General features: G+C 39.2%; 1 protein-coding gene, 1 long non-coding RNA gene and 1 pseudogene across 2 annotated transcripts in view; 2 read left to right on the top strand and 1 right to left on the bottom strand.

Annotated features, from left to right (window-relative positions):
- LOC107687651 (uncharacterized) overlaps positions 1-4,794 on the top strand; it is an 8,363-nt pseudogene extending 3,569 nt beyond the window's left edge.
- A 1,116-nt stretch (positions 4,795-5,910) lies between these two features.
- LOC107687643 (voltage-dependent calcium channel gamma-2 subunit-like) overlaps positions 5,911-11,976 on the top strand; it is a 94,019-nt gene continuing 87,953 nt past the window's right edge. Inside the window, exon 1 of the mRNA XM_016485046.1 lies at positions 5,911-7,508. Within this exon, the coding sequence (XP_016340532.1) occupies positions 7,283-7,508 (226 nt within the window). The 5' untranslated portion in view covers positions 5,911-7,282. The remainder of the gene's footprint in view (positions 7,509-11,976) is intronic.
- The window catches only part of LOC107687646 (uncharacterized), a 97,164-nt gene continuing 96,650 nt past the window's right edge, over positions 11,463-11,976 (bottom strand). The window contains exon 3 of the long non-coding RNA XR_001634150.1: positions 11,463-11,581. This is a non-coding gene — a long non-coding RNA (uncharacterized LOC107687646). The remainder of the gene's footprint in view (positions 11,582-11,976) is intronic.

Raw genomic sequence — 11,976 nt, 5'->3', positions numbered from 1 at the left:
AAAAACTATATATACAGTATATATATATATGTATATATATATATATATATATGAAAATATTATTTATATTAGACAGCAAAAAAATATTTTAAACCTTATACGCAATATAATTTGACTAAAATGAATAGTCCATACAGTACCACCTGTGTCAGAAACTTGGGTGTTTGGTTTGACAATAACCTCAAATTTGACAGATAAGTACCGTTGTTAAGGCCTGTTTTTTTATTATATCCGCCTTCTCTCCAAAGGGAAGTCATTTTTATCATTAAAGAAGCTTGAAATAGCAATACACGCATTTGTTACATCCAGGCTTGACTATTGTAATTCTCTGTTTCCTCAGTCCCCTCAGTCCTGTGTTTCTCGTCTGCAGTTAGTCCAGAACGCAGCAGCTCGGCTTCTTACTAAATATGAGAGCAGCTCGGCTTCTTACTGGAAAGTGCAAATATGAGACTGTTACACCGGTTTTAATATCACTTCACTGGCTTCCAGTAAAGTACACAATTGATTTTAAAATTCTACTTTTTGTTTTTAAATCTCTTCACAAGTTGGCCCCACTGTACTTAACCGAGTTGTTACAGCCTCATACTTTGTCGAGATCGCTCAGATCTACTAATTCTGACTTGCTGCATGTTCCTAGGACAAGGCTAAAAACGAGAGGTGACCGTGCGTTGTCGGTTGTCGGCCCAAAACTTTGGAATAGTCTGCCCTCTCACATCAGAACTGCCCCTACCTTGTTAAATCCACTTTGTTCTCAGGAACGCCACACATTTTTACAGCTTGTGTATGTTCTGTGTATATTTGATGTGTTATTTTGTTTTATAACTGTTTTAATTTGCCTATTGTTGGTATAGTGTTGTAAAGCACTTTGGTCAACTCCGGTTGTTTTTAAACTGTGCTATATAAATAAAATTGTATTGTATTGTATAGATGGATGGATGGATGGATGGATGGATGGATGGATGGATGGATGGACGGACGGACGGTCGGACGGACGGACGGACAGACGGACATACAGACAAATAGACAGACGGACGGATGGACGGACGGACGGACGAATGGATAGATAGATGATAGATAGATGATAGATAGATAGATAGATAGATAGATAGATAGATAGATAGATAGACAGACAGACGGACAGACGGATGACAGAAAGACCGATAGATGACAGACAGACATATATATATGGTAGTGTGTTATGCTCTACAAAAGTCTTGCATTTTTTCCATTCTGATTGGCTTTGGTAATAATTACATAATGCAGTTATGACCTCATATTCAGCATGACGTTATGACAGTTGAAACCGACTCCAGCAGCTGGATGTTTCAGTGATGCTGTGAACGGTGGTGGCAGTGTGGCGTCTCTCTCCCTAGTTCGCTTGCCGAGAGACTTAGAAAGAGCAGAAGCTGTAATTAGAATGCGAGGGAGCAAGTCACTGCTGCAAATTGAAAACATATTGATTCTCCCTCAGCTTTGTTCTCCCTAGCCTGAGAACAGGATGGAGATTCACACACAAGGTAACGGGGAGCAGGAACGAGGGGTTGGTGGGAGAATCGAGAGAATATGGAAGAGAGAGAGAGGGAAGGAGATTACATCATGCACAGGACTTTTTTTTAATTCTGAAAAAGAAACGGCAAGGATTTTTCTATTAAAAGTTTGGGTTGGCAGGCAAATAGCTCCGCCTGTTCATCCAGTTAAATTCTGCCCCACATAAGATGAAAAGAGGGCATTCTAGTCCACTGTACTGACGTCAAGGGAAGTAGTTACAGCAAAATAGTTCGCTAGAGGGAAGATTGCTAAGGTCCAATGTGTATGTGTGTGTCTGGGTACAAGCACCAAAATAGGAGCAGAATTGGTGAAGGCAGATGGTAAGTCAGAAGTGTGATGCTGTCAAATGCAGTCATATACTGTGTAGTATGTCAGTGTCTCCCCTCAGGCAATACAATAGCTTCCTCATCCAGAGCAGTGTATCACCACTCTACAATCCTCAGGATTCCAATGACAAGAAAAGTGATTTTTATCCACAATGCCTTTTTTAGCATATGATTTGTATTCGTTTATTTAGAAAAGGAATGGAATAAAGCATATCTTAGTGCAAATACATAAAGAACTGCTTCAGGGCATTGCTGTCAGACATACTAACCTGCTGCGTCCTCAGTAGCTGGTGTCAATGTGTAAGGCAACAAGCTATAGGCATCAAACACAGCCTGTTGATGGAGCCATGCACTTAAAGTACTGCCACAGCATAGTTGAATGTTTGGTTGTTTCTAACTGTTATCAAGTTTCATGGTGCTTAATAGAGCATTAGAGCACACAATAGCAGCAGAAGTCACACAACACAAGGAAATTCTAGTCAACCAAAAATAGATACACTCTAAAAAAGTGCTAAATAGCATTAAAAGTGCTTCATTGGCTTGTAATCATAGGGGAACCACTTTAAGTGTTATACAGCACTTTTGTCAAATGGTGTTATGTAGAAACATAAGAGGAACCCCATTCTCCTCCTTAGATTTTAGATATGTTATTCCACTCTCATATGTTTGCTATGAATGGGAATTTATTACAATGGCAAAAGCTGAATCACTTTTATGCTTTTCTGAGGCCAAAAAGTCTTGTTTGGGGACCCTGGAATATTTCCTTATGGGGGACTTTGGGGGCAAAAAGGTTAAGTACATGTTATCTTCAGGAAATACACTGTATTTTAATGTTGTTTTTAATCCTTTCCCCAACTAAACTAAGAGAATAAGAGAGTTAGAGAACCTTTAAAGAACTATATATGGGCTTAACGGGTTCTTTGTATGGCAGTGGTGCTATATAGCACCTCAACCACCTCAAAGAACCACTGAAGAACCACATTTTTTATGTGAAAAAAATGTTTTTATGTAGTTAAAATGGAAAACATCACGAAAAGTAAATAATGTTTCCTTTGTGTACATATTTGTGTAATTTTAAAGGGATAGTTTACCTAAAAATAACAATTCTGTTTTTTTTTCTAACCTGTACTGAAATGTATTTCTTCTGCAAACACAGAAGTAAGTATTTTGAAGAATACAACAGCATTGAACCCCACTGGCTTTCACAAAAAAAAAAAAAAAAAAAAGATAAAATAAACTAAAATAAAATAAACTAAAAACAAAGCACAGATATAAACAAACATATTGTCTTTTGTGATATATAGAAGAAATAATGTGATACAGGTTTATGTTGACAGAATTTTTATTTTTAGTTGAACTGCCTCCTTCACAATTAGGACTCATTTGAATCAAACTTTCAAAATATTGTCACAAAAATCCAAGTGTGAACATGTAATTTTAGCCAACCAAAACCTGCATTTTTAACCAAATCGTCTAAGTTGCATACATAAAATGAAGGGTGTGTCACTAAGACTATACAAGCACTAGTTCCTGAGTGATTTATTCAGACCTCAAAAAGACCTCATCTAGACTCCTGTGTTAGACCAAATGCACATGGCAACACAAAGGCAATGTGTATCGAAACCAGTGTATCAATTATCTACGGGACCTTCAGCAGAGGGAAATAGTGTCTACCCCTAAGACAGAGTGTGCCCTGAGGCTAGTTTTACCAAGTGACTCCACATAATCACATCCAATTAACGAAACCACAAAAAAGGAGGCAGTTCAGAGAGCTACCTTATCCTTTGCGGTTCCACCACTCATTCTCACTCCCTCTCTCTCTTCTGCAGAGCACAATTCACTTTAAGCATTGCTTAAGCCAATGCTCAAGGGGTGTTTTAACAAGCAGTTGATTAGCGTTGGTCTTTTGCAGGCTAATGTTTAGCTGACATTAAAGGTCCACGTGGGAAGTATGTACCGTGAACACGGACCTCAATCGTAGGGAATGAATTCCAGAGTTTTCCATGTGCCAGTGAAGCCCAAAACCAGCAGGAGCCACACCATCAGAGAGCCGTTTTAGCAGCAACTCCAAAAACACATGATGGCCCCCCCACTGCTCAGGGATAATGGAGCCGCACTGAATTTCAGTATCACTTTAAAGCCTCTGATAATAAACTCCATGCACCTCAAAACATTAGCCGTAAACTGATAATAGGCACAGCGGTAGCTCAGGTAATATTTCACAGTAAATATACTCTGTTGCTTACGATAGGTTCACTTCAGGCAAATTTCTGCAATACTAACATGGCTGGGATTTTATATCATACGTTGACGCTACACAGCAATATGCTCCAACATTATTTACATACTTCTGTCTCTAAAATACCCATTCACTTATGTCCATTTAATCATTCCCTACTGGTTCACAGCAGAACACATACTCGGGCTCAGTGGCCAAAGCCAGAACTCCTGTTTGCTCATTGTTCATTCCAGTGATCATGACACAGCTAATAGAGGCCGGATTAGTGTGCAGGAACAGAGTGGGCAAACACACAGAGACTAATGATGGAGACCAGCCAGTCTGCACCACTTTCTCATGCTCTAGCACCACCTCTATCATATTTGCCCCTGACATTAGTTTGTGCATATTATGTTTACTAAGGTATTGGCATGCACTACATTTACACCCATCCTTCTGCCCCCACTGATAACCATAGCTTTGGATGTATTTATGCTTGTGAACACAAACAAATGTCCTATATGCTATATTTTTCTTTTCTACAAATCTGAAATCACACTCCCCAATTCCATGCTTCAGTAAATCTACTACCCTATATATTCCCGTCCCCTTCCTCTCTGTATCTGTCAGTGTGCTCTCCTCATCTGTCGTCTGCGCTTTGAATCCGGAGTGGTCCAGCACTGTACCAGACTAGAATTTTAAGCATGTCCTTTGGTCAGGAGAAGGGGGCGGTAGAGTCGGTTGCTGTATGCATGAAACTTAAAAGGGCTCTAAAGGAGGCTCTAGCACGGTAACAAGCTATATTATGCGGCTTTGCATTCCTTTGCACAGGAGTCGGTGCAAATTAGGGAATAAGCCTTTTTCTCACTTTTGTTTTTACTAGACAAAGCTATTCCAATACTGTGTGTTATTTTCATCAGATAATTGATTTATTGTGAACCATTGAACTAACTGATGACAGGAGAGACATGTATGCTGTACAAGTGGGCAATGGGACAATGAATAAGGATGATATATTAAGATCATACAATCAATATGAATAGCAAATAAGCCAATAGCAATGTATTGCTGGAGGTGCAGGAGCCAAATAAATGGCTTATAATAATGCATTGTGAGAACAGCATTAAAAATGCTGCAAAGGCAAGGTCGACACTCTTTAAAGCATAAATTTATGTCATTTTATATGTCAATTTATTATCTCAAAGGTTTCAGTAAGTGCAACTACATTAAATTGCAATATGTTAAAATGAGTGCGCTGCCGCTCGGAACAGAATTTGATATCGTCTGAGCTGGTAGCCATGGCAACAGTACGGTTATCGAACGCTTTTCGTTAAGATTAGAATCATACAAAATAGAAGTCCTATCATCATTTATAGCCTATATTTTTTATATTAATACTTTTTTATTTGTTTAATATTATTTACAAATGACAAACAAATAACAAAAAATGTGTTTTTAAAATGTCTTTATAATAGTTAATGATCAGCTACATGGTCGAGTGCAAATTTCCTGTATCTTAAAATGTAGCATAGGCTATTTTAGCTACTAATAAAAGGATCTTGTTTTTGTCAAAAAAACTGATTACATAATCCACATAACATGTAGTCTGTTACAACCCAGCCATGTAAGCATCGTTTCAAATCCACTATATTAATTCGAGAATGAGTTCATATCCGTATGCTTCGCTCCGTCCAAATAAGAGTTTTAAACTGCACCCTTTTCTGTCGCCGCACGTCCCTTCTCTGTTGTATAATTTTCTCTCTCACTCCCTCTCTCTCGTTCTCTCTCTCCCTCCCTCTGTCTGAGCCACAGCACGCCTGCCTACATCCCTCTCCCAAATCTTCACTAGCACACAAGCAAAGGGGAGAGAAGCAGACCCAGCACACCACGTTCCTCATTATCAGGTCTTTTTGTCTTTTACATGGCGCAAGAGCTCTGCAAGCGGGACGGTTCTGGGTGCGAGAAAGCCAGCGCGGATTTGGATAAGCGAGCACCAGTGGCGGGTGTCGACCACAGCAGTTCCGGCGCCTCCGCCTTCTCGGTCTTCTCTAGCCGGCTCTATGACTAGTAATGGTCGGCTTGTTCTGCTGGATGCTCCCTGCTCTAACCGGATCTTCGACGGCACCATATTCAACAGCAGATTGCCATTTTCGGAAGAGACCTTCAAAGAGCTAGGAGATACATATGGAAACTGGGGATCAGAATTTTAGGAAAAAGGATATATAGTAGTGCTTTATTTTATTATTCCATTTTGCTCATTTATGTTTCGTTCTCAATTAATTCTCTCATTCCATCGTTGACTTGATTTGTTAAATTGATGCGAGAGCGGCAGCAGCAGATTTAGATTCACCTGGACATTCTTTTTGTTGGTTTTGAACTGGACTATCCTGGCCATCCATCCATCTATCCTATATTTTTTTTCTGCTCCTGCACTTCAATAGAGCTTTCCCTGTCCTTTCTGGGGGTTTTCTTCCTCTCTGCGTCTTTCCCTCTTGATTAGAATAGACTAGGATTTGCTTAGCCATATTAAGAGAGGACAGCGTTTGTTAAGCAGCTACGTAGGTCAACAGTTGTTGTAACACATCGAATTGTTTAGATATATTCCGATCCGAAGCAAAGCCTTCCATTGCTCCATCAACGCCAGTCTGAATTCCACATTCTTCCTAAACCAGTATTTATCCTCAATTCCTATCACATCAAATCTACGCGCCTAAATTGTCATAATTAAAACCGAGCATTGTTCAACACTGGCTTAATTGCCGTGGCGTTTGAATTACATGCTCGGGCCACTATTAAAGGCCTCGGCAATTAATTATTATCTTTGATTAGTGGCTTTGTAGCGTGAATGTTCGTGTAAATTTAAGCTGTAGCACTAGCTGCTGCATATCTTACCTTGTTTAGAAAAAAAGAGAGACAAGGACAAACGATTTAGGACGGTAAAATTGCTCTTTGTTGGAACAGTGCGGAAAGCGTACCGTTCCACTCCAAAAACAAACGAAAAAGCCAGAAAGGCTCACCTATTTCTTCCTTAATCGGTTCTCACCCAAACGCAACCATAAGGTTCCTACCGCATCCTCCCCCTTCCCCCTCCTTTCGCTCAAATATATCCCATTTTTTAAATTTGATTTGGTCCCGTAAATTTTCAAATATTTATTTCCTATACATCAAGAGGAAAGGGGGTCCCCCTTTCATGGAATGCGGAAACATGGGTGTGTTTGACCGCGGAGTTCAGATGTTATTGACCACGGTGGGCGCGTTCGCCGCCTTCAGTCTCATGACCATCGCGGTGGGCACGGACTACTGGCTGTACTCGCGCGGCGTGTGTAAGATCAAGAGCAACAACGAGAACGAGACCAGCAAGAAGAACGAAGAAGTGATGACCCACTCGGGACTGTGGAGGACATGTTGCTTGGAAGGTAAGACGACTTTCATCATGCTCTCGTTTATCCACCAGATGACGTTTAGCGGTCCCCCATTTGCATTAGAGGGTCCATCTCAGCATGTGCACACGTGTTCCCGTCGGTTGTTACGGAAACGCATCTTAGGCCTGCTGCTCTAGTGATGGTTTAACAGCTCCGCGTTCAGAACCACGGACAGCGACAGCGGCGCACAATACTAAAACTGATGCGTAAAGATGTTAAACAGGGTCTACTTTGCCAGATAGCCCAAACACATTGCTGTCTCTTATGAAGTTGTTAACTGGGTTCTTGTTGGTCTAAGATGGCCATGATCTAAAAACCGGTTTGAACACGTATCATTATTAACTTGTTTAATATATTCTTGCTGCAGCTCATGACCAACTTGGACCAGCTCATGACCAGCTTAGGCCAGCTAGAAACCATCTACCAGAGCTAGCAGCTTTTTTGGGTTGAACCAAAAATAAAAATTTTGTCATTATATGCTCACCCAAATGACTTTCTTTCATCCGTGGAACACAAAAGAAGATATTTTGAAAAATGTTTTTGTCCCTACAATGATAGCCCAAAGCAACACTGAACCCCATTGATGTTCACAGTATGGACAAAAAAAGAACCAAAATATTTTTTGTGTGTGTGTTCTACAGAAGAAAGTCAGTCATACAGATTTAAAATGAAGACTTAAAAAAAAGGTTCTTTATTGGCATCTATGGTTCCATGAAAAATAATTTTCATTCCAAAAAAGATTATTTGCAGTGGAAAAAGGTTCTAAAAGGTTCTAAGTGGAACCAAAAAAAAAAAAAAAAAAGAGGCTAGGGCATCACTGTAAAAAAAAAACCCTCTTTTGGGAACCATTATTTATAAGAATGGATGAAAAAATTATGACAAAAGTTACATTTTAGGGTTAACTATCCCTTTAAGATGGATTTTCCCACAGGGGAAAGTTATGGATGTAAAAGCAGATAAATGCATGTGTGCACTACTGGGACTTCCACTAGGTAACACCTGGAAAAGAAATCGCTACTCGCATGCACCATGTTTAGAAATGCTCTCTGTAAGTCAGGTCAGCATACACAGACAGCTGATTTCCTGTCATGCTTCAGTGGCTGCACTGACTGCTGACTTTGGCCTAGCAATGTCACCTTGTGAGGTCACAGAGCATAACAAATCCTCATGCTCACCAGGGCTCAGAGGAGGCACAGAAGATGGCCTGGGTCTCTGAGGCACACGGCCATATGCTATCTGTACACATCCTCTGCTGCTTCTAAAGCACAGGAAGATCTATTGAGGAAAATCCGTGTAGCTTTATATCCAGTCAAATGAGTTAAATTACAAGGCATATTGACAGGGGAGACTGATGTTGATCTTGATCATCATGACAGCATGAGTTCTCATAGCCATATGTTGACTACGGCAAGACGAGTGACTTTGACCACATCTGTGAGTGTGTCCTTAACATCTGCTTTTTAATTTTGTCTGTCAAATGACCTAAAAGACTCAAGGCGTAAAACCTTGATGTGTAGAAATCTCTTGGATCAAAAAGTGCTTCATGAGAACCATCCAAGTGGGGCCTGATGAACATTTCCATGTAAAATATTTCCTAATAGCTTGGTTTGTATTGCATCTGTGTGTCACTGGCACCACAGAATTCCACATGATAGTCAGTCAGTTGTAATTTGTGATTCATTTTAGCTCTCAGTTACACAGATATTGTACACCGAGGTCAAATTCTTTGGAATAGCAATACCATTTGATTCGGTTCAGCTAATAAACTGCCAGCATAAGTCTGTGTGTGTGACAAAATAAATCCTACAGTTTTTGAACAGGCAAAGTGATCACTGGATAAACAACAACACACTTAGTAGAACATACATTTAAATTGTTGATTACAGCCAGCTCATTTGCAAAATTAGGTGTGGGTCTATGATAAGTCTTAATTAGACGAGGATTGTGCTGCTTTAATGTGAAGCGTCTCTATTCCTTCTGTTCTCAGTTCAGGCTCACACAGATCTCACGCTCAGACTATGACAAAAGCAATTAGCTGCAACAGTAAATAACACTTATCCCTCAACCTACACGGTTGTATCCATCAACCAGGTGCCGCCTCTCAGAGCCCGTCTTGCACTGCCATCTCATAGACTGTGTGTAGGCAGGCCAGGATGTAAATCTCAGTGGTCAGTGCAGAAGATGATTTGCTGGGGAGGAATAGATTTACAGCATGCAGGTGGGCAAGAGTGTTATCAGAGTGTAATCTGTCCCTGGAGTGCTCCAAACTGATGAGAGAGGGGAAACACCCTCACTGGACTGTCCTCAGCAATATTAGCAATGCTTCAGATATTTAACATCTACTCCCACCCCCGTATAAAGTACACTATAGACCAATCCAGAGGATCACACCTACAAAAAGACTTGCATATCTTGCTTGGCTCAATCAGATGCATTATAACTTCCTGAGCAACAGAAGAGAACCAATGTATATTACATCTACATGAAATGGTTCTTTTCAATTGGTGCCAGTATTTGGAAAGCATAAGCATCTTTATACTTACTGTACACTAATTTAAAAAAATTGGGGTCGGTAAGATTTTTTAAAATGTTTTTGAAAAATGTCTCTTATGCTGAAGTGTGAATTATTACAATGTAAAACAACAGTTTTCTACTTTAATATATTAAAATGTAAATTACTCCACAGTCTCACATGATCCTTTAAAAATCATTCTGATTTGCTGAGTTTGGTGCTCAAGAAGCATTTCTTACTATTATCATTGCTGAAAACAGTTGTGCTGCTTAATATTTTTGTGGATAACCTTTTTTCAGGATTCTTTGATGAATAGAAAGTTCAAAAGAACAGCATTGATTTGAAAATGAATTTTTTTTTAGCATTATTAATGTCACATTTTATAAATTTAATGCATCCTTGTTAAATAAAAGTAAGACTTTCTTTTAAAAAAAATCTTCTGGACAGTATTGTATATCCATTAGATTAATATCAAATTCTTACAATTCTTAAAATAAAGCTAGTGTCAATAATAGAGGTATACGCCAGTCTGCTTTGAGCAAATAATTTATAGAGAGCCCTGTTTATAGAGAATCTTAAAGCTATTCTTGTAGCTAAGCTGGGTCATGTATCCATTCACTTTTTATTCTCATATATTTCAGTTTCTTTCAGTACATTTGCATTTATTTCTAATGTCAGCAGATCTATTTTGTTCTTAATGAACTTGCAATGTTTCAACACCTCAAAGGCATACTTAAAAACATATGGATGTCATTAGATAAAAACCAAGAGGCATTTATTAAAATAAATAGCACAAGCACACTTTAAGAAAAAGCATGTAGTTGTCGTTTGTTTTAAAAGATAATATAATAGACACAGACAAAAATGAGGACAAAATGTACACTTCTAGAAAACAATCTGTAGAGAACTACCAGTACATTTTCTGTTAAGTTTACAGGCATTTATTTGAAGCCTAAAACACACTATGCACTGCATATTTTAAAACACAGGTAAAACACCAGTGAAACATCAATACATAAAATGCCTTCATATTAACACCGTACAATGGGCCTTTTCTTTTGAGTGTCAGAGTTTAGTGGATTTAAAACTCAGTGGATTATGAACTACACTTGTGGTTAATCTTGAGCTAAACTGACTCGAAAAATCATAAATGACCATGAATCCAGCTGATTAAAAGTCATTTTTATAGTAAGAAATGTGAAGTTACTTATGCAAAAAAAGTCTAGCATCTTTTGTTCGCAGATGCCACTTAGTTCGACATCTTGTTATCTAATACAATTCGTAAACTTTTAAACTAGGCTTAAATGTCCAAATACTTTTAATGGCCACCGCACATTTTCAACTTATAACTTTTTTATTTCCATCCTCAATCACAAAGCAAAAAGTGTAAAACCAGATAATTAGGGCGAAGTTTCTACTATTTTTTACAACACAAAAGCAAAGCACAATGCACTTTCTGTTATCGCACCTCTCAGTGAAAGATGACAGCTTGTTAAGGTCTTGTTCTGGACACCCACGGAGCCATTATAGTGCCACTGCAGATTAGAATGTGTCCCTATAGTGAGTGGAAGCAAATATCCATCAGCATGACATTGCAGTGCATGCATGTACACATGAACAAACATTGCCATGAAAGAACACAAGCTAGTATAAGGTGGGCCACCATTACTGTAGTGACTCAGACCCCAAGTGTACTTCAGCAGAACTACAGGTAATCTGCGTTATTAATCTTCATTACGCTAACAATGTATGTGGGGTACAGTACAGCGAGAGCAAAGAAACAGCGCAGCAAAGTACAGTGACAAAGGAGGCACAGTTATATTCCTCGCATACCCAACACTTATCATTCCGAATCTCTGTGACAGCAACTTTCCCAAGAAGACAGATCATTCTCCTGAATGCTTTGAGTCGCTGTGAATATTTTCCAGGCCACGGGGGGCTGCTGCTAAT

The sequence above is a fragment of the Sinocyclocheilus anshuiensis genome, unplaced genomic scaffold (assembly GCF_001515605.1).
Source record: "Sinocyclocheilus anshuiensis isolate Anshui unplaced genomic scaffold, SAMN03320099.WGS_v1.1 scaffold361, whole genome shotgun sequence".
Lineage (NCBI taxonomy): Eukaryota > Metazoa > Chordata > Actinopteri > Cypriniformes > Cyprinidae > Sinocyclocheilus > Sinocyclocheilus anshuiensis.
This window is presented reverse-complemented; position numbering and strand designations above follow the sequence as displayed.